At 35.3% G+C, this 23,598-nt stretch overlaps 1 protein-coding gene across 4 annotated transcripts in view; it reads right to left on the reverse strand.

Moving 5' to 3' along the window:
- STK3 (serine/threonine kinase 3) overlaps positions 1-23,598 on the reverse strand; it is a 511,742-nt gene that overhangs the window by 473,921 nt on the left and 14,223 nt on the right. For all 4 annotated transcript variants that reach the window (XM_074200516.1, XM_074200514.1, XM_074200515.1 and 1 more), the window contains exon 3: positions 7,453-7,634. In XM_074200516.1, the coding sequence (XP_074056617.1) occupies positions 7,453-7,550 (98 nt within the window). In that variant the 5' untranslated portion in view covers positions 7,551-7,634. The remainder of the gene's footprint in view (positions 1-7,452; positions 7,635-23,598) is intronic.

Raw genomic sequence — 23,598 nt, forward strand, 5'->3', positions numbered from 1 at the left:
TCTAGCCTTAGTTATCTGATGCTCTTTTCATGCTTTCACGGAAATTCTTGTTTTTTACTGTCTTGGACTTCCCAATAGAGTGGTGTCCCAGAAAGAACTCCTGATTGGGGTTCATCCGATTCTGGAGCGTACCGTCTGCTTGATCTGGGCAGCGGGCAGCGGGCAGCACGGTGCATAGAGCACTGGCCTTGGAGTCAGGAGGATGGCAGTTCAAATCCAGCGTCAGACAACTGACACTTAGTGGTGTGGCCTTACAGTCCCTTCACTCTAACTGCTTCGCATCTCTAGGCGGCCTGATTCCCATCTGACCACTGGACCCAGATGGCTCTGGAGGAGAAAGTGAGACTGGTGACTTTGCACAACCCCACCTCTCTCAAATCCAGCTCACATGCTTGTCTCGGTGTCAGCTCCCTGATGTCTTTCTCGGTCTTCTTCAAGAATGAAGGCCAGACCTTCAATTGGGGAATGGCTTAGCAAACTGTGGTACATGTATGTCATGGAATGCTGTTATTCTATTAGAAACCAGGAGGGATGGGAATTCAGGGAAGCCTGGAGGGATTTGCATCAACTGATGCTGAGCCAGATGAGCAGAACCAGAAAAACACTGTACACCCTAACAGCAACATGGGGGCGATGATCAACCTTGATGGACTCACTCATTCCATCAGTGCAACAACCATGGATAATTTGGGGCTCTCTGCAATGGAGAATACCATCTGTATCCAGAGAAACAACTGTGGAGTTTCAACAAAGACTAAGGACCATAACTTTAACTAACTTTAATTTAGAAAAAAAACTTATACCTTATTGTCTGATCTTGTTATCTCTTATACTTTATGTTTCTTCCCTTAAGGTTATGATTTCTCTCTCATCACATTCAATTTGGAACAATGTATACCATGGAAACAATGTAAAGACTGGCAAATTGCCTTCTGTGGGGGGGGGGGAGTAAGATTAAGGAAAAATTGTAAACTCAAAATAAATAAAATCTTTAAGTCTAAAACAAAGAATGAAAGACAAACATCAAAAAAAAAACTGGAGCAAATCATTTAAATTCTCAAGGTTTCAGTTACTCTGTCTAAAATGAGGCAGCTTAAACTAGTTGATCTTTTTTTTTTAGGTTTTTGCAAGGCAAATGGGGTTAAGTGGCTTGCCCAAGGCCACACAGCTAGGTAATTATTAAGTGTCTGAGACGGGATTTAAACCCAGGTACTCCTGACTCCAGGGCCAGTGCTTTATCCACTGAGCCACCACATGGGTCTTGTGATTCTTAATGACAACTCTTTTTGCTTTTGGGAGAATCATTAATTTAGTATTGGGAGAGCTTGTCAGAGCAGAGAACTAAAATAAGAAGCCTCTAACATACAAGATTTATTTCAGAGTCATTTGGCCTTTCCCATTCCTTGTAGAGGTTCTGTGATTCTATGTGTACAATATTTTAACATCAAGTTCTCAATTTATAGGTATTATTCTTGTTACCAGGTTACAGTTACCTTGGAAAATGTAACCAAATTTCCTGATTTGTATTGCAATTGGGAGAACCCACCTGTGATTTCACTGATTTAGAAAACTTCAAGGCAAATCTGCATACTTTCTCTGAGTTTCTAGTTTTGGCATCAGAGAAAATAGAAGAGTTTACATCCATGTCTTGTCCATCATCACAAGCTTCCTGGACTTTCTAGCCACAGCACCACAATGCCTCTCATGGAACTAAGTTTCCTGGTTTGTGTTGGATACGAAATATATATATTTATATAGGTTTGGGGTAGAATTGAATCTGAAGGACTTATGAACTAAACAGATTAAAGTCAAAAGAAAATTAACATAGATTCATATAGAAAACTAACAAATTCATATATAGATATTTTCAGTTTCATTTCCAATTTTGCTCTTCCATGTTAATTAGGAACTTGTTTAATGATATAAAATTTGTTTTCAGACTGTGACTTTTTCCTTCAACTTAATGGTTTAAAACTTTCTTCTTGGGCAGCCTATGAGTTTTTAATGTGTTATTTGCTCAGCTAGGTGGAGCAGTAGACAAAAACACTAGACCTGGAGTCAGGAAGACCAGAATTCAAATCCAGCCCCAGATACTTAGCTGGATTTCCCTGTCTGCCACATCTCAATGTGAAGATTAAATGAAAACCTTTTATAAATGTTGCTGTTGCTGGAAGTTATATGAAGATGGGTCTAGAGAACATGAAATTTGAACATTAGACTTTTAAGTTGTATATCCTATTTATAGAAAATATCTTGTTCCTTAATCTACATTTCAGAAATTGCACAGAAGACATAGAATATTCTAGAGATTATGTAGAGTTAAATAAGAACTTTTGACATTGAATAGAATGAAAGATTTCAAGAGCTGACAGCATCTTATCCAATCCACTTATTTTTTTCCTTCTAGATTTACAATACTTCGAAATGACTATTCAGAATAGCTACTAACTGCCCAGCATAACTCTTCACATGAATGGTGTGGGGCTTCCCTTCATAACCATGTTTTTCCCTTTAGACCATTTAATTTTGAACTTCTTTTGAAAATTTACTGGTTTGAGGAGTAAGTAGTCATTTCCAGGGGAATAGCACTAGCAACTCAGGCATCAGAAGAGAGACTTCCTAGGAGGTAAGACAAGCTGAGCTTTGAAGGAAGCTAAGGATTCTAAGAAGTGGTGGAAAAGAGGAGTGTATTCCAGGAATGGGGGATAGCCAGTGCCAAGGTGTGAAAGTAGGAAATGGAGTCTTGTGTAATGAAAAACCACAAGGAGGCCAGTTTGGCTAAAGTATAGATTGGAGAATATGTACAAAGTACAAAGATCATCATTACCAGTACCATTACCAAAAGCCATTGGTCTTTTGACTTTAATTGTGAGAACTCATTTTTTTTTAAATTGAAAGTAATATAAAAGTAAAACTTACTGTATTGGAAAGAGAGAATTTTTTTAACTCCTTGAAATATTTTTACTTTTTTTAATCTCAAGCCAAGACCTTTTTTGACTTCCGTGTTCTTGAATGAAAGAGTGTGGTTTTATGTTTCATATTCACTTCATTTTTGAAACCCTGAATCAGCAGTTGGACAAGTCCATTTCCAAATGGACTTCTTTCTGAATATGGACCTTGACATGGTCATACTCAGAATTCTTGGAAACTTTGGAATTATTTGGGAATAACAAGAGGCCATCCCTCAGTTAAAACAAAAATACGGGGTATTTGTTTTGTGCCTGTGCTTATGCCTAAATTATTTTTTTGAATGCCTCAATTCTCTGTATCTCTTTGACTGTGGAAAAACTGGACTGAAAGTAGTTCTACAATAGAGAACATGGAAATATAGCATTTGACCTCCAAGTAAGAAGCAAGATGAAACCCAAAGGAAAGTATGAGACTGAGATAGGGTTCATTCAGTTTCATTTATGCATGTAAACAGTAAGAAGATAATCTGCTTCCAATTGTTCCATTTGGGGTTAAGGTTAAACTTCAGTTTAACTTCAGTTATGCTGACAGTCAGCTGACTAGCATTCCCAGCTCAACCATAGCTTAAAATAGACACACACAAATATGAAAGAATCTTGTAATTTGGGGCCTACTTCTTTAGGTAACAAAAACGGGTGGTATATTTGCCACTGTAAGAAATTACTATTGTTTGACTGTAAGAAGAAGAAAAAAGAAATACATAATGCACTTGCTACATTTTTCTTGAATAATGTAGCTAGCATTTAAAGTTATTTTTATATTTGTTTTTTTATTTTTTTTTCCAACAGGTGTTGGTTAATCTTTGCTCTCTCTACTGTTTCTAAGCAAAGCTATTGGCAGGTGGCAAGCCATGATCAAACACACTGCATTAACAGAGAAAATATGGTGTTTTTAAAATATGACTGTTAAAAGCAGTCTCCCCTTTTCTCTTTCTCTGTCCTCTCAGAGCAGTTTACATATAACTATTTAACTAGAATTTTTTATCTTGTTTAGCACATCATAATTTAATTTTTTATCCTTTAAAATCTCTTGATCCATATGAGAAAAACTCAGAGAATTTAAGACGCCAAATCCAAATTATATTTCAAAGTTGTAGCCCTGGATCTCACCAAAATAGGTTGGAGGGGGAGGGGGTGGGGTGAAGGGGGCAGGGAGGCAGTTCTTGCTGGGTGCCAAACATGGAAGAAGAGATAGTGCCTCATGGACAGAAAGAATGTAAGTGTTATGTGACTACATATATAGAACTGGTACAGAGATGTTTGGGGATAGTTCCATGCATAGTTCCAGATACTCTTTGAGAAAAATACATGGAAAGACTTTGGAAACTGCAAATAGATAGAGAAAGCTAGTTCCTCAAATCCCTGACTCTGAACTTTCCTTGGCTAAGATTGAGCTTTTCTCCTACTTAAACTGTTTAAGATCTTATCATTCCTAACTAAAAAAGCTCAATCTCATATGTATTTTCTGACAGTCTAATCTATAACATCTCCAATCTCTGTTTGCTTGGAAAAATAGATTTAATCACTATTCACTATTTGTGATGGGATGTTGTATAATCAACCTTTGGTAGGAAGAGCTTAATGGATAATATAAACTTAGGGCAACAATATAAGCTTAGGGCTATCTTCCTCCTCACAAGTAACCAGGGAAACATTTTAATTTTGAATTCCTAAAAATCATACCCTCAAACCAGAAAGATTTTGAGGAGGCAGATAGACATAATCATAGTCTAATTAGACATAATCTGGAAAAAAAACAGTGCCAAGCTTAAAGGTATTCCTAGGGGCTGTTTACCAACTAGTGTGCTAGTGGTTGGTGCAAGCATTACCCAGTGCTCTCTTCTATGCAAAAGACAAGTCATTGCTCTGACAATATCTATCTATGCTGTCTTCAATTTTAGTCTATATATTTCAATAACTCATGTGGACAATTTTTTCTTATCCTGGCATATACATACATCTTAGAAAGTAAAATGCACCATGACCAAAAAAATCATGCCTCTCAACAAACTCAGAAAACAAGATTAATATAAAGAGATAAATTTTCAGTAAGATTTAATTAATATTTATATTATATGAATGTAACTATTAATGATCCCTTGTTTTTATCTTTCCTTAAAAATTATAACGAGATTTTTCTAAGTTTTCTTTTTAAACAGATGAGTCAAAAACATTAGATCAAGTTGTAATAAGGACATGGAATGTTTTTATACCTTTTTGAAAAACTAAACGTTAATAAATCACTACAATTCAATGGCAACCACCCAAGAGTACTGGAAGAATTCAAGGGTGAAATTGTGGAACAGCTAGCCAACTATATAATCACTTATTATAAATGGCTACTGCCAAAATAATAGTGGATGACTAAGTTGACTTGTAGTCAAACTTTGAGCTCAAACCAGCTCCGTGAAACAATGTCATTTTCAGTAGGAGTATTTATACTTTGGAAATCAATAGATGCTATAAATCAGGGCTTGATATGCTATTCTGGTGATTGTTGAGTTTTAACGAAGTGATAGGCTCTCTTAGAGAAATGTGAATAATGCAGATTAAATTGTGTCAAACATATTTTTTCCTAGAGAGCCAGTAAACATTTACTAGTATATCCCTGCTTCTACTCAGTTAAAAACCTCTAAAAGAGATTTTGTGAGTCTCAAAGACAATTCAACAAATCAGTGAGGCTCTATTTCCTACCAGACAAAGAAAATGTGGTAAAAAAATATATATATAGATCCTGTGAGAGTCAACTCAATATGCATTCATTAAGCAGCTGCTAGGTGCAAGGCCTTGTACTAGACCATATAGACCTAGAGTCAGTTCCTGTGGTTAAGGAGCTTACAATCTATTTAAGAAATGTAAGATGTCCAGATATAGAAATTTCCTTCCCAAGCACATGATGAGTATTAACAACTTGGTGGCTGGGGGGGCGGGGCAGGGGGGAAGTCAGGAAAAAGCCTCATAGAGAATAGAATTTGGCACATGGGCTAAACCTTGCAGGAAGCAAGAAGAGTCAGGAAGAGAGGGACATAGAAAAATAGACTATTCAAAAGCATACAAGTGGGCAATGGAATATTGTCATTTTTAAGAGACAGCAAGTAAGCTAATAAGTCAGGAAATCATGGAGGGGAACTAACATGAAGTTAATCTGGAACAGAAGGGTGGAGGTACATTGATAAGGTCCTTAAACGCCAAATTTAGAAGCTTATGTTTTTTCTTAGAGACAATAGAGAGCTACTGACCCTTTGTGAGCTAGGTGACCCAATGGATACAGTGAAATTGAAATCAGGAAAATTAGTTCAAATCTGACCTGAGACATTTTCTAGCTGTGTGGTTCTGTCAAGTCACTTAACCTCTGTTTTTCTTTAATCCAACTGAAGAATGAAATGGCAAACCTAGAAAACCCCATGGACACTTTTGGTCTGATAAGGTCCATAGGGTCATGAAGAGCAGGACATGATTGAACAACTCCTGCCAGGCCTTGTGCTTAAATCTGAAATGTACAAAGATTAAAAGCAAAATCCAACATTAAGGAGCTTATTTTCTACAGAAACAACATTAAAACAGATAAGGAGATGCTTGATTTATGCAAAATATTTCTGGTTGAAGAAAAATATTGTACACCCTAATAGCAACATGGGGGCGATGATCAACCTTGATGGACTTGCTCATTCCATCAGTGCAACAATCAGGGACAATTTGGGGCTCTGCAATGGAGAATACCTTCTGTATCCAGAGAAAGAACTGTGGAGTTTGAACAAAGACCAAGGACTATTACCTTTAATTTAGGAAAAAACCTGATATCTTATTGTCTGATCTTGCTATCTCTTATACTTTATGTTTCTTCCTTAAGGATATGATTTCTCTCTCATCACATTCTATTTGGATCGATGTATCCAATAGAAACAATGTAAAGACTGACAAATTGCCTTCTGTGGAGGGAGGGAAGTAAGATTGGGGGAAAATTGTAAAACTCAAAATAAATAAAATCTTTATAATTCAAAAAAAATTTCTGGTTGATGGAGTACTAGTAAAGAGACTTAGAATAAGAACTGAGAAATGGTCATAGGAGTCAGCAAGAGATCAGAAATAACCTTAGAGAAAGCAGTTTCGGTTCAGGGGTGGGAACAGATGCCAGCTTACAGTGATGTGGAAGTAAGGGGCACAGAGAGATTTTTTCTAGGAGTCTAGCTATGAAGTCAGTTATTCAAAAAGCATTGATAACAATGTATCAAGTTCATTATTACAGCTGGGCTACAAAGGCAAGGCAATTTTCAAAGTGCTTACAAATAGTAGTTAAGAAGATAGTCTTTGCCCTCAAGGGGCTTATCTTCTAATTGGGTGAAACAGCATACAATAGGGAGAAAGTGGGAGGTGGATCAGACAGGAAAGTGATTTGGAAATCTGAAAAATCAGAGCCCAGAGGGTAATAAAGGATAAAAGGTCTAGTCCCTTCCCCAAAAAGAAGACCCCTGGAGAAACTCACCATTGGAATAAGGGAAATGGCATGGTAGAATAATCTTCTAGAGTAATAAGGCCCCAAGCACGGAGGGAAGTGTCAGTGTCGAAATTAAGATGAGGCATGGTGACAAAATCCAGAAAGTCAAAAGCAGAATCAGGAGGGATGAGACCAAAACCACGAAGTTCCTTCAGGAAACATCTTGTGTCCTTTAGGGAAAGAAACAATATGCATACATACTTATAAGTAAATGCATTTTCTTTAAGCCTGGATCTCTGCTTTCATTATGTAAGGAGCTTCCATTAAGGAATCTCCAACCAAAGCAGATCAACAACTGCTCTATAGTTTATAATCTTAGTGGACTTTGCCCACTCCATCCCTCCCTACCCAAACTGAATCCTTCCCTTTGGAAGGCTTCACACGTCCCCGGCAAACTGGCCTGCTTCCTGTCCTCCATATACAGCTCTCTATTTTGTACCTCCCATCCCCATGTCTTTGGGCAGGCTATCCTCCCATGCTCACTTCTCCTGCCTTTTAAAATCCCCTAATTTTACAGGCACTGAACTCTTTGAGAAGATACTTAGCACAGTACCTAACTTAGCCTGTAAAGTGTCTGTTCAGTGGTTATTGACTGATCAGTCATTAATAAATGTGATTGATACCGGTAAACATGCCACAACTTTCACATAGGATAGTAGATTAAATTTTAGGCTACAAAGTGACATGAGGAAAGCAAGAATTTCAACAATTCATTTTTGCTGTCTTGACCTTGTTATAAAATTTCTCCCTCATACCTTTCTCTACCATCAATTTATTTTTCTCAGCAAGAAGGTGTAATAAATGAGTAAGTTTCAATTCAGTAATGTAATTTATTCTGGACGGAACATTTAGGTTGCTTTTATGTTTTACCAAAATTATGATGAAACAATAGTAATTTTCTTTTAAAAATCAATTATTGAAAGGTCCAGAGAACTTGTATCTGTTACAGCTATCAAACTTTACTATAAATTAAAAATATTAATTCATTTGAAAATAACTGAAACACAGGGCAACTAGGTGGCACAGTGGATAGAACACCAGCCCTGGAGTCATGTTGGGAACTGTTGTGTATGGGAACATTGAAATTATCTTCACTTGGTGCCCTTGAACATCAGAACCTTGTTCTAATAAGTGTCACAGGAGTGGGAGTGGATTAGAGACTGGAAAGGTATTTAGGCATTGGTGTTTTGGTGAATAAATGGAGCACTTGGAGATCTTGATGGAGTACTTGTCTCCTTTGTCATCCTTGTCTCTCACCCCTCCAACACTCGCCTGGGAAGACTGAGGGAGTCCAGAAATGGGACTCAACATAGGAGTCGGAATAGGGACTCAACAGAGTCAGGAGTACCTAAGTTCAAATCCAGTCACAGACACTTAATAATTACCTAACTGTGTAACCTTGGGCAAGTCACTTAACCCTATTGCTTTGCAAAAACCTAAAAGAAAATATGGAAAAGGTCTAAAAAGTGGAATAAAAATTATGCTTGTGATATAGAGATTTGGGTAAGCTGTACTTTGAAAAGAGAAAGACAAAATGGATAAAATTGAAGTTTATAAAATGAAAATATATAGTTTTAGGAAATAGATATATTTAGAATTGTTCTGTTCAAGTCCATTTTCAGGAGAAATTAAAATTATCAAGAATCATGAAAAAATGCTCTAAGTCACTAATAATTAGAGATGTGCAATTTAGAATTCTGTGGTGTTATTTTATACTTATGAGATTAGCTAATATGATAGAATGCTGAAGGGAATGTGGAAAAAATAGGTACACTAATGCACTTTGGTGAAGTTGTGAAACTGGTCCATCCATTCTAGAGAACAATTTGGAACTATGCCCAAAGGGTAATAAAACTGTGTATACTGTTTGACCTAGCAATACAGCTTCTAAGTCTGTATCCCAGAGAGATCAAAAGAAAAGGAACTATATGTACCTCTTGCAGTGATGGCAAGGATTTGGGAATTGAGGAGATGCCCATCAATTGAGGAATAATTTAACAAGTTATGATTTATGATTATTTTATAAGAAGTGACAAGGGGATGGTTTTGGAAAAACATGAAAAGAGTTATATGAACTGACCCAAACTAAAATGAATAGAACTGAAAGAATATTTTAACAGCAATATTGTATGATGGGCAACTATGAACAACTCAGTGATCCTGATCCATGACAATTACAAAGGACTCCAGAAAGAGAGAGAACTGATGAACTCTGAGTGCATATGGAAACTTTTTTCATTTTCTTTACTTTTATTTCTTTTTAGAATAAAGGCTAATAGGAAAATATATTTTGCATGACCTCACATGGATAATTTACATTCTATTATTTGCCTTCTCAATGTGTTGGGGAAGAAGATGGAGAAAGAGAAAGAATGTGGAGCTCAAAGTAAAAATATGAATGTTAAACATTTTTAAAGAAATTGTTCTAATCAAGTGTTTTTTAATATTCAGAAGAAAAATAAATTTTAAAGTGTTCAGAAAACCTCAGTCAAACTATACCCAATATATCAACCCTACTATTATTGGTCTTTAATTTCTCCCCATGTGTCTACTAGAAGCTTTCATGCTTTCTACAAACATTCCCATATTTCTTCCAGCCTTAAAAAAGTTTCCATTTAATTGAGTTATCTCCATTAACTATAGTTTTATCTCTCCTATCAGCTAAATTCCTTGAGAAAGCCATCTATATGAGATAACTACATTTCTTCTCATCTTACTCCCTTTCAAGACCTTCTAGAATCTGTCTTCCATCTTCATCATTCAACTGGAACTGCACTCTCCAAAATTACTTTTTAATTGCCAAATGTAAAAGCTTCTTCTAAACTTGTATCCTTCTTGATCTCTCTGCAGCGTTTGGAACTATCTATCAGTCATTCTCTTTTTCCAGCTACATTCTCTTCTCTAGAATGTTTTTGAAACTGTTCTCACCTGATTCTTTCTCTAATTGTCTGACTGTTCCTTTTCAGCTTCCTTTCTGGATATTCTTCAAGGTCACAGTCAATAACCTTGGGTGTCTCCCAAGGTTCTGTCCTTGGTCCATTTCTATTCTGCCTCTATATCATCTTATTTGGTAACAATAGGTCTCATAGGTTCAACTATAATATCTATGCTAATGAGTCTCACATCAATATATCCAACCTCACACTCTTTCTCCTGAGCTCCAGTTCTATAGCTCCAAGTGCCTTTTGGACAACACAAACTTGTGATCCAAAATCCATTTCCTATTCTTAGCTCCTTTCTTCTTAACAAGCTTATTTCCTAAATCTACCTTTCTTCTCATCATTCTCAGTCTTACTAAATTTTTTCTAGCATTTCTTTTTTAACTAGAATTGTGATGGTGTCAAGCTTGGTTGAGGCTTCACAAGTCTCAGGAGGCTCTCTTTCAGGACCCAGGTTTATGTTCTACAAAGAAGGGAAATTTTTCCATTATTTTTGTTGGATAAATAATTAATTGTCTTAGTAGGCAGAAGGAGTTACCCATCAACATTCTATGTCTCTTCTTCCTCAACCCATTAATGATTGACTTCTCATCTACAGGTAACTGAGGAAAATATCATTTCTTGGTAAAAAAAAGAAGCTACCTCTCCCTTGAGATAATTCAACTTCATAGGATAACAGATTCATAACTATACTTAGTTCCAATTTATTGTTGTTGAGTCATTTTTCAGTCATGTCTCACTCTCCTTGACATCTTTTGGAGTTTTCTTGGCAAAGATACCAAAGTAGTTTGCCATTTCCTTCTCCAGTTCATCTTACAAATAAGGAAACTGAGGTAATGTGGAATAATATGCCTAGAGTCACACAGCTAGTAAATGTCTGAGGTCATATTTGAATTCAAGAAGATTAGTCTTCCTGACTCCAGGTTCAGCCCTCTTATCCAATGTGCTACATAGCTATCTACTTAGTTCCAAATATTCCCTTCTTTTTCTGCACCATATTCTTCTTCCTACAACCTCCTGTTATAGTCTCTTCTACATCTTCATATCTTTTTTCTTCCTTTTATTCCTCTTTGAAGTACTTTTTCCTTTCAAAAACAAATAATTTTCCTTAGAGAATAGAGACATGTTCCTTCCTAAAACATTTTTATTTTTTAATCTAGGAGAGGAGATCAGGTCATATTTTATGCATGTGAGTGTGTTATTTGGTACTGGCAAAAACATAAACATTGCATGCCATCTACAGGTTACTGCAAAATTCTCCCTACTCTTAATACCAGTTTGAAGATTATTAGACTTGTTCTGACCGAGCCTGGAAGAATAATTAGGACCCATGGATTGAAAGTTGAAAGGTAGATGTAAAAAAATAAATTAAACAACACAGGATTCTAACAAGTATCTGACAGAATACCCTAACTTGAGATTTTCATATGAAAGTCAGATGGGGTCTTCTGGCCAAGATGGCAGAGAGAAGGAAGGTCCTGTGCTAAGGTCTCCTAATCTTCCCTTATAAATAACATGAAACAAACCTCTTAATGGAAATCCAATCAACAAAACCAAGAAAGAAAAGTTAGGAGAAGAACACTTACCTCAAGGTCTGTCTTTGGAGATTGTGGGTGTGCTGAGCACAGAGTGCAGATAGCCAGTGGGGGGCAGGGTGAGAGCCAGACTAACCTAAGATCAGCCTCAGGGACATTGGCTCTGAGGAAACAACCACAAAGTGGAGGCCTGTGGGTGGGATTGGTGATCTGGGACTTTGCCAGAAGGGCTGGAAGGTGAGTTCCAGTCTCTAGCACCCCCTACTGGCCAGGAGGAGATATTACACTCAGGGAGCAAAGGCTCTATCACACCCCCCCTACTGGCTCCCCAAAGTAAAGTTATTAAAGCCTCTATGGAACCCAACACCAAAGGTCTGTGAACCAGCCCCTCCCCAAGCACAAGATCTTAGGAAAATGAAGAAAGGCCAACAGAAAAGGGGGGTCCATAGAAAAATTCCTAGAAGGAAAAGACCCTAACTCAGAGAGACATAGAACCTCTGAGGAGAACATGATTTGGTCTCCAGCACAAAAAGACTTCTTTGAAGAAATCAGGAAGGATTTTAAAAATCAATTGGAGGGGCAACTAAGTGGCACAGTGGAAAGAGCACTGACCCTGGAGTCAGGAGTACCTGGGTTCAAATCTGGCCTCAGACACTTAATAATTACCTAGCTGTGTGACTTTGGGCAAGCCACTTAACCCCATTTTCCTTGCAAAAACCTAAAATAAATCAACTGGAAAATTTGGAAACTTTGGGAAAAGAAACCCAAGAGAAGGTTACCAACTTGCAATAAGAAAAAATCCTTGGAAAATACAATTGGACAAAATGCAAAATGAGAATAATTCTCTAATATCCTCAATTGGGCAAATGAAAAAAGAAAATAATTCTCTCAAAACTTCAATTGTCAAAAGGAAAGCTCTTTAAAAAATAGAATTGATTGATTGGAAAAGGAGTTGCAAAAGGTAAATGAAGAAAACTCTTCTCTAAAAAAAAGAATGGAGTCTGTGGAAATTAATGACTTCATGAGACAAGAATCTGTTAAACAAAACCAAAAAATTGAAGAAAATAGAAGAAAATGTAAAATACCTCATCAGCAAAACCACTGACCTTGAGAACAGACTGAAGAGAGATAACCTAAAAATTATTGGTCTTCCAGAAAACATTGAAGGGGAAAGAAAGCCTGGACTCTATATTACAGGATTTAGTGATGGGAAACTGCCCTGATATCATGGAACCAGAGGGCAAAATAGTTATTGAAAGAATACATAGATCCCCTCCAGAAAGGGATCCTAAAATGAAAACACCAAGGAATATTGTAGCCAAATTCCAGAATTATCAGATAAAGAAAAAATCCTGCAAGCAGCCATAAAGAAACAATTTAGATACCAAGGAACCACAGTAAGGATTACACAGGACCTGGCTGCATCAACATTAAGGGATAGAAGGGCCTGGAATTTGATATTATGAAAAGTAAGGGAGCTTGGAATGCAGCCAAGAATCCATTATCCAGCAAAACTGAGCCTTTTCTTCCAGGGCAAAAGATGGACATTTAATGAAACAGGAGATTTCCAGCTTTTCCTGATGCAAAGACCAAAGCTTAATAGAAAATTGGGACTTCAAATAGGAGACTCAAGAGACACATGAAAAATTAAAATAAAAAATAAAAAAGGGGGGCAAGAAAAAGGAAAAAAAAACTATTAGCCAATAAGATGAAACTGGCTATATCCCTACCTGGGAGAAAAACTCTAAGTCCTGAGAATTTTACTCTATTAGAGAGAATTTATTTAACCAGAAGTGATGGACATTCATGACTTATTTAAGAAATTGCTAAGCAATAAAATGAAACTAGCTATATCCTTAGTTGGGAGAAAGACTCTAGTAAACTCTAAATAATTGTAATTCTAGTAGAGAGAATGAACTTAGCCATAAGTGATGGACACTCATGACCTTTCTGTGATGCAGATAGAATGATTTAAAAACAATGCCTCTTTAAAAGGGGGGACAGTAAAGAGATGGTAGGATGGAGGAGATTGAATGGGGTAAATCTCATTATATTAAGAGGTACAAAGGACCTATTGCAATAGAGGGAAAGAAGGGAGGAGGTGAGAACTTCCTGAATCTTACTCTCATTAGAGTGTCTTAAAATTAACATACATATGATAACATACATATGATACATACACTCAGTTAAGAAACTTATCTTGCCTTTAAAGTGTTAAAATGGGAAAAGGGGAGGGGGAGGAAAGGGGGAACCAACAGAAGGAAGGGAAGGAAGGAGGGGCAAAGGGAAAGGGGTGAAAAAGGGGAGGGCTGGATATAAGAGAGAAAACACACTGAGATGGTGATATTCGGAAGCAAAATACCAGGGAATATGGGAAAAGGGGAAAAACGGGGAAAATACAAACAGAGAGAAGATAATATGGAGAACAATAATGATTTAGTAATTATAACTTTGAATATGAATGGGATGAATTCTCCCTTAAAATATAAGAGTATAGCAGAGTGGATTAAATATCAGAATCCTACAATATACTGCTTACAAGAAATTCATTTAAGCAGAAAGATATAGAGTCAAGGTAAAAGGTTGGAGCAAAATACATTTTTCTTCAACTGAAAAATAAACAGGGCTAGCAATCCTTATCTCAGACAAAGCAGCTGCAAAAATAGATAGCATTAAAGGAGATAAGGAAAGAAATTATATCCTCCTAAAAGGTACCACAGACAATAAAGTAATTTCAATACTAAATATGTATGCACTCAATGGTATAGTATCCAAAATCTTAGAGGAGAAGTTGAAGGAGTTACAGGAAGACATAGAGAGCAAAACTCTACAATTAGGAGACCTGAACCTCCCACTCTCAGATTTAGATAAATCTAACCATAAAATAAACAAGAAGGAAGTTAAGGAGGTAAATAGATTATTAGAAAACCTAGACATGATAGACTTGTGGAGGAAACTGAATAGGCATAGAAAGGAATATACTTTCTTTTCTAGAGTACATGGTGCTTACACAAAAAAATGACCATGTACTAGGGCATTAAAAACCTAATAATCAGTTGCAGAAAGGCAGAAATAGTGAAAACATCTTTCTCAGATCATAATTCAATGAAAATCACATTCAATATTGGGCCAGGGAGATATAGACCCAAAACTAATTGGAAACTACATAACCTCATTTTAAAGAATGAGTGAATCAAACAACAAATTATAGAAAGAATTAATGATTTTATCCTAGATAATGACAATAATGAAACAACATACCAAAATCTATGGGATACACTCAAGGCAGCTGTTGGGGATGTATTATATCTTCAAATGCTTATATGAATAAATTAGAGGAAGAGGAAATCAATGAACTAAATATGCAACTAAAAAATTAGAGAAAGAACAAATTAAAACCCCACAGTTAAATGCAAATTATAAATTCTAATACTAAAAGGAGAAATTAATAAAATTAAAAGCCAGAAAACAAACTAATAAATAAAACCAAGAGCTGGACTTATCAAAAAAATCCAATAAAATTGATAAACCACTGGTCAATTTGATTAAAAAAAAGAAAGAAGAAAACCAAATTGCTAGTATCATAAATGAAAAAGGTGAGCTCACCACCAATGAGGACAAAATTAAAGTAATAATTCAGAATCATTTTGCCCAGCTCTATGTGAATATATTTGATAATCTAAATGAAATGGATGAATATTTACAGGAATGTAAGTTGCTCAGGTTAAATGAAGAGGAAATTGGGGCAGCTAGGTGGCGCAGTGCTTAGAGCACTGGCCCTGAAGACAGGAGGACCTGAGTTCAAATCCAGCCTCAGACACTTAATAATCGTCTTGCTGTGTGAACTTGGGCAAATTACTTAACCCTATTGCCTTAAGTAAAAATTTAAAAAATTAAATGAATGAATGAATGAATGAATGAATGAAGAGGAAATTAAATACCTAAATAATTCTATCTCAGAAAAAAAAAGTCTCCAGGGCCAGAAGGATTCACAAGTGAATTCTATCAAACATTTAAGGAACAACTGGTTCCAATTCTATATAAACTCTTTGAAAAAATTGGTGAAGAAATAACTCTGCCTAATTCTTTCTATGACACCAATATGGTGCCAATACCTAAACCAGGAAGAGTTAAAACAGGAAAAAAAAACCATAGACCCATCTCCTTGAAGAATATAGATACAAAAATCCTAAATAAAATCTTAGCAAAATGACTACAACAAGTTATCACTAAGATAATGCTTTATGACCAAATAAGAGTTATCCCAGGAATACAGGGTTGTTTCAATTTTAGGAAAGCTGTCAGTATAATTAATTATATCCATAAGAAACCTATCAGAAATCATGATTAAATCAATAGCTGAAAATGGTTTTGACAAAATACAGCACCCATTCCTACTAAAAAACACTAGAGAGCATAGGAATGAATGGATTGTTCCTTAGAATAATAAGCCATATCTATCTGAAACCACTAACAAGCATCATATGCAATGAGGAAAAGCTAAAGGCATTCCCAATAAGATCAGGGGTGAAACAAGAATTATTATTATCACCCATTATCACCATTACTATTCAATATCATATTAGAAATGTTAGCTTCAGCAATAAGAGAAGAAAAACAAATCAAAGGAATTAGAATAGGGAAAGAAGAGACAAAACTCTCACTCTTTGCAGATGACATGATGGTATAACAAGAGAATCCCCCCCAAAATCTAAAAAACTACTAGAAATAATTAGCAACTTTATCAAGGTTGCAGGATATAAAATAAACTCTCACAAATCCTCAACATTTCTATATATGACTAGCAAGTTGCAGCAGAAAGAGCTAGAAAGAGAAATCCCATTCAAAGTAACTTCAGACAATATAAAATACTTGAGAATCTACCTCCCAAGGCAGACTCAGAAACTTTTTGAAAGCAATTACATAAATAAAATCAGATTTAAATAACTGGGCAATTATCAACTGTTCATGGATAGATGAAGCAAATATAATAAAAATGACAATTCTACTAAAATTAAACTACTCGTTTAGTGCCCTACCAATCAAACTTCCAAAAAATTACTTTAATAAGTTAGAAAAATTGTAAGTAAATTCATATGGAGAAATAAAAAGTCAAGAATAGGGATTAAATGAAAAAAAAGTACAAAAGAAGGTGGCTTAGCCTTACCAGACCTAAAATCATATTATAAAGCATCAGTCATCAAAACTGTCTGGTACTGGCTAAGAAACAGAGTGGTGGATCAGTGGAATAGACTAGGTGCAACAACAGGAATTGATAATAGTAATCTGCTGTTTGATAAACCCAAAGAGTCCACCTATTGGGATAAAAACTCTCTCTCTGATAAAAAATTGTTGGGAAAATTGGAAGTTAGTATGGAAGAAACTTAGATTAGACCAATACCTCTCACCCCCTATACCAAGATAAGATCAAAATGGATAAAGGATCTAGACATAAAAACAATATTATAAGCAAGTTAGGAAATCAAAGAAAAGTTTACCTGACAGATCTATGGAAAAGGAAGCAGTTAATGACCAAGGAAGAGATGAAGAATACCATTAAAAATAAACTAGATAATTTTGATTACATTAAATTAAGAATTGCACAGACAAACCCCACTGTAACCAAAATTAAAAGAAATGTAGTAAATTAGGAAACAATTTTTACAACTAGCATTTCTGACAAAAGGATTCATTTCTAAAATATACAGAGAACTGAGTCAAATTCAAAAAAAATAGACAAGCCATTCCCCAATTGACAAATGGTCGCTGATATTCAAAGGTAAAGGCATTAAGACAGACGAAGATGAAATAAAATGATCCCTGTTTGCTGATGACATATCAGCAAACTTGAAAAACCTTGGGGGAATCAGTAAAGTACAGACTATTAATAGCTTCAGCAAAATAGCAGACTACAAAATAAATCCTCAAAAATCAATAGATTTCTATTATAATAACAATGAAACCCAAGAAGAAATAATAGAAAGAAAATTCCATTCAAAACAATTACAAAATGCATAAAATATCTTGTCCTGCGTAAGAATACAAAAGACTGTCATATTAAGGGCTCCTTAAAGAAAAAAGATACAATTTAAATAACCAAAGGAATATTTAGTTCTCATGAGTAGCCTCTGCCAATAGTGTAAGAATGATAATACTATCAAAATTAGTTTACATTTAAAGCTATACTAATCAATTTTAAAGGTTGACTTTATAGAATGATAAAATTCACTTGGAAAAGCAAAAGATCTAGAACATCAAGGGAAATGATGAAAGGGAGTAGGTATAAAGGGGGAATAGCAATTCCAGACTTCAAATCATATTATAAAGCAGCAGTCATCAGAACTATCAGGCTTCGGTTGAAAAATAGATATATGCCAGACAAATGAGAATAAGAAACAATAGAATCCAATAATTCAATATTTGATAAAGTAGATAAGTTAACTAGGGGAAAACTCCTTACTAAAAAACTGGAAAACAGTCTGGTAACAGTCAGCATATTCCATAAAATATTTCAAGTGGATATATGACCTTTAACATTAAAGATGATATGGGGGCAGCTAGGTGGTACAATGGATAGAGCACTGGCCCTGGAGTCAGATGGACTTGAGTTCAAATCCATGCTCAAACACAATAATTATCTAGCTCTTTGACCTTGGGCAAATCACTTAACCCCATTGCCTTGCCAAAAACAAATAAATAAAATTTTAAAAAATACTAAAAAACATTAAAGATGATACTAAAGCTTAATTAGAAGAGAAAGCAGAACTTATACCTCTCACAGAGATGTATTCTTAACCAAACAAGAGTTTGAAACAATTACAGAAGATAAAAGGGATAACTTTATTTACATGAAACAGAAAAGTTTAGACAGAGATAAATTGATGCAACTAGGACAAAAAAAGAAATGGTCAAATGGGGGGAAATCCCATCCAGTTCTGATGATAAAAGTTTGGTATCCAAGAAATAGGGGCATCTAGGGGGATGCAGTGCATAAAGTGCTATGGCTGGGGTAAGGAAGACATGTTTCTGGGTTCAAATCTGATCTCAGACACTTAGGATCTATGTGACCCTGGGAAAATTCACTTAACCCTGTTTGCCTCAATTTCATCATCTGTAAAATGAGCTAGAGGAGAAAATGTCAAACCACTCCAGTATCTTTGCCATGAAATCTGCTTCAGAGTATTAAAGTAACCTCTCAAGTGTACCATGAGGAACTTGAAAAAAATGGAAAAGTGGTTAATGAGATGATGGTCCTCCCCACTCTCTAGTGCTATGATGAAAGTTGAGAATCCTTCCTGGCTGCCTGGCTGACCAGCAGTGTGCTTGGATCAGCCCCTGTCCAAGCTCTAAATTTCCATTCAGGGACAGGAAGACTCACTCTGAGACATGTGATCTTAACTGGGAACAGTTCAACCATGAAATGGAAAGAGAGACCTTTCCCTTTTTACCTTAGAATTCTTCTAACAATATTGCCTCCTCCACTCCCCATGCCATTCTGCATTGTCTTTCCTCTCCCCTGCATTTTATGGGTCATTTCATGGAAATGAGGAAAAGCAAATATTATCAGAATTAATGTTTTGTTATAAAGACTTGTATACAAAAAGGTGTATTTTCTTTTTTTAGGGTTTTTTCTTTTATTAAAGATTTTATTTGAGTTTTACAATTTTTCCCCCAATCTTACTTCCCTCCCCCCCACCATGGAAAGCAATCTGTCAGTCTTTTCTTTGTTTCCATGTTGTACATTGATCCAAATTGAGTGTGATGAGAGAGAAATCATATACTTAAGGAAGAAACAAAAAGTATAAGAGATAATAAGATCAGACAATAAGATATCTGGTTTTTTTTCCCTAAATTAAAGGGAATAGTCCTCAAACTTTGTTCAAACTCCACGGCTCTTTATCTGGATACAGATGGTATTCTCCATTGCAGACAGCCCAAAATTGTCCCTGATTGTTGCACTGATGGAATGAGCAAGTCCATCAAGGTTGATCATCACCCCCATGTTGCTGTTGGTGTGTACAGTGTTTTTCTGGTTCTGCTCATCTCACTCAGCATCAGTTCATGCAAATCCCTCCAGGCTTCCCTGAATTCCCATCTCTCCTGGTTTCTAATAGAACAATAGTGTTCTATGACATACATATACCACAGTTTGCTAAGCCATTCCCCAATTGAAGGACATTTACTTGATTTCCAATTCTTTGCCACCACAAACAGGGCTGCTATGAATATTTTTGTACAAGTGATGTTTTTACCCTTTTTCATCATCTCTTCAGGGTATAGACCTAGTAGTGGTATTGCTGGATCAAAGGGTATGCTCATTTTTGTTGCCCTTTGGGCATAGTTTCAAATTTCTCTCCAGAAAGGTTGGATGAGTTCACAGCTCCACCAACAGTGTAATAGTGTCCCAGATTTCCCACAACCCTTCCAACAATGATCATTATCCTTTCTGGTCATGTTGGCCAGTCTGAGAGGTATGAGGTGGTACCTCAGAGAAATTTTAATTTGCATTACTCTAATAATTAATGATTTAGAGCATTTTTTCATATGGCTATGGATTGCTTTGATCTCCTCATCTGTAAATTGTAAAAGGTGTGTTTTCAAAAGTTTCTAGTGAAAGATTAGTTTTTGGGAATGTTCATGGAAATGTTCATGGGAATCTAGCCTCCAATTTCCCAGAGGTTTAATGTATTAACATTCTGGCTTTTGACTTTTACATCATTTGCTGGTAATGTTACCCCAGTGAAAGTTGAGAATTGGCTGTATATATAAAACTAATAACCATTCCCCTGTAAATAATTGGTCAAAGGAAGTAAACAAACAGTTCTCAAAATTCACAATCAATTGAAAGAATACTCCAAATTACTAATAGTAAGAGAAATGAAAATCAAAACAGGCCTTTATAAAAATTGGCAAAAATAACCCCAAAATGGCAATAATCAATATTGAAAGAGCTTTGGCATGATAGGCACACTAATATGTTGTTAATGGAGTTATGAAATGGCATAACCATTTTGGAAAGCAATTTGGAATTAGGCACATAAAGTGACTAAAATGTCCATACCCTTTGAACCAGAGACTTCTGATGGGGCTTAGACCTCATGAAAGTTATCAGTAAGAAATTCTCATACACATCAAAATATAGTAACACTATGATAGCAAAGAATTAGAAACAAAGTAGATGTCCATCAATTAAGGAATTACTAAACAAATACTAAATGGAATATTACTGTGGTATAGGAAATGATATACATGATGAATACAGAAAAGTAAATCAAGAATACAATGCCTCCATACTATAGTTCCCAAAAAATAAAGCAGGGTATTATATTAATTTTTGCTCTAAAAGATGTATTAAGGTTTATTTTCAGGGGTTCTGATTCAAAGGTGCTGCTTTGGGTATTTGCAAATAATTATAATTTGTTATTTATTTTAAGTAGTAATGTCAATAACATTGTTTATTCATATTTAATTATATACTCATATTGTTTTATAATACATTTGTCATGTGGCAATAGATACTACTAAATATGTCCATCTAGCTGACAGTTTTAACTGGAGCTTATTTTGGGATGGGGCTTATGTTGCAAGCATCCTGAAAAATCATGCAAGGTCTTATTTTCAGGGAAACATGGTAACAACTGCTTAATTTTTTTTAATTCCACCAAAATTTAATTAACAGCATTTTTCTTTTTCTTTTTTTAATCGATAATTTATTTTATTCTTCCAATTACATGTTAGGAAAGTTTTTCAATATTTATCCACATGCATATTTATACATTACACAATTTTCTTCTACCTTCCCTTTCCACCCCACTTCCCTTTGCAGTGAACAATCTAGTGAATACTGTACGTGTTTATATATTGGTCATTTTCTGTACAAGGTATTAAGACTAAAGGAAAAGAAAGAAAATCAGAGATAGGAAGGAAAACATAAGAGAAAAAAAATTTTAAAGTAAATCTAGTATTCATCCAAATTCACTAGTTTGTTTTTATTTTATTTTGTTTTGTCTTTTTTCTTCAACAACTTTGATGGAAACAGCTCCACTCAGCAGTTCGTTCAGAGACCTATTAATGACCCTGTCTCCCAGGGTTGTCCTAGCTCTCTGAACTGCTGAGAAGAGCTGCTTCCATCAAAGTTGATCAACTCATAATGTTGTTGTTAATGTGTACAATGTTCTCTTGGTTCGCTCCCTTTGCTCAGCATCAGGTCATGTAATTCTTTCCATGCTTCTTTAGAGTCTGACCATTCTTAGTTTTTATAAAAAAAAGTTTCCCATAACATTCCCCAATTAATGGACATCCCCTTAATTTCCAATTCTTTGACTCTACAAAAAGAGTAGTTACGAATATTTTAGAACATGTGGGACTTTTCCCATTTTTTATGATTGCTTCTGAATATAGGTCTTTTATTGGAATTTCTAGGTCAAAGGGTATGAGATCCATTTTTATTGCTCTTTGGGCATAGATACAAATTGTTCTCCAGAATGTTTAGATTAGTTCCACCAATAGTACATTAATGTTCCAATCCTCCCACAACTTATCCAACATTGATAATTTTTCCCTTTTTTGTCATCTTAGCCAATCTGATAGGTGTGAGGTGGTACCTCATAGTTGTTTTAATTTGCATTTCTCTAATCTAATGATTTGGTGCATTTTTTCATATGATTATATATAGCTTTAATTTCTTTGTTTGAAAACTGCCTGTTCACATCCTTGGACCATTTATCAATTGGGGAATGACTTATAACCTTATAAATTTGATGCAATTCTCTCTATAGTTTAGAAATGAGATCTTTATCAGATTCCCTATCTGGAAAAATTGCTTCTCAGATTTCTGTTTTCCTTCTAATCTTGGCAGCATTGGTTTTATTAGTGGAAAAAATTTTAAGTTAATATAGTCAAAATCACCCATTTCGCAATTTATACTCTATTTCTTGTTTGGTCATAAATTTCTCCCCTTTCCATAGATCTGATAGATAGAATGTTCCTTAATATGTTAATTGGTTTATGGTGTAGCCCTTTATGTCTAAATCCTGTACCCATTTTGACTTTATGTAGATCTATGCTCATTTTGCCATACTATTGTCCAGTTTTCCCAACATTTTTTGTCAAATAGTGAGTTCTGATCCAAGAAGCTAATGTCTTTGGGTATGTCAAACAATAGATTACTATAATCATTTACTACTGGTTCTTTTGAATCTATCTGAATTCACTGGTTCATTACTCTATTTCTGAACTAGTACCAGACAGTTTTGATGCTTTATAATATAGTTTTAGATCTGGTAGAGCTAGGTCACCTTCCTTTACACTTTTTTTCATCAGGTCCCTTGATATTCTTGGACTTTTGTTGCTCCCGGTGAATTATGTTATTAATTTCTAGCTCTGTAAAATAGTTTTTTGGTAGTTTGATTGGTATGGCACTAAATAAGTAATGTAATTTGGGTAGAATTGTCATTTTTATTATATTACCTTGACCTAACCATGAGAAATTGACATTTTCCAATTGTTTAGATCTGACTTTGTGTGAAAAATGTTTTATAATTGTGTTCTTAGTTTCATGTTTTGGGAGGCAGATTCCCAAGTATTTTATGTTGTCTGCAGTTAATTTTAAATGGAATTTCTCTTTCTATCTCTTATTCTTGGACTTTGTTGTTCATATA

The sequence above is a fragment of the Macrotis lagotis genome, chromosome X, assembly GCF_037893015.1.
Source record: "Macrotis lagotis isolate mMagLag1 chromosome X, bilby.v1.9.chrom.fasta, whole genome shotgun sequence".
Lineage (NCBI taxonomy): Eukaryota > Metazoa > Chordata > Mammalia > Peramelemorphia > Peramelidae > Macrotis > Macrotis lagotis.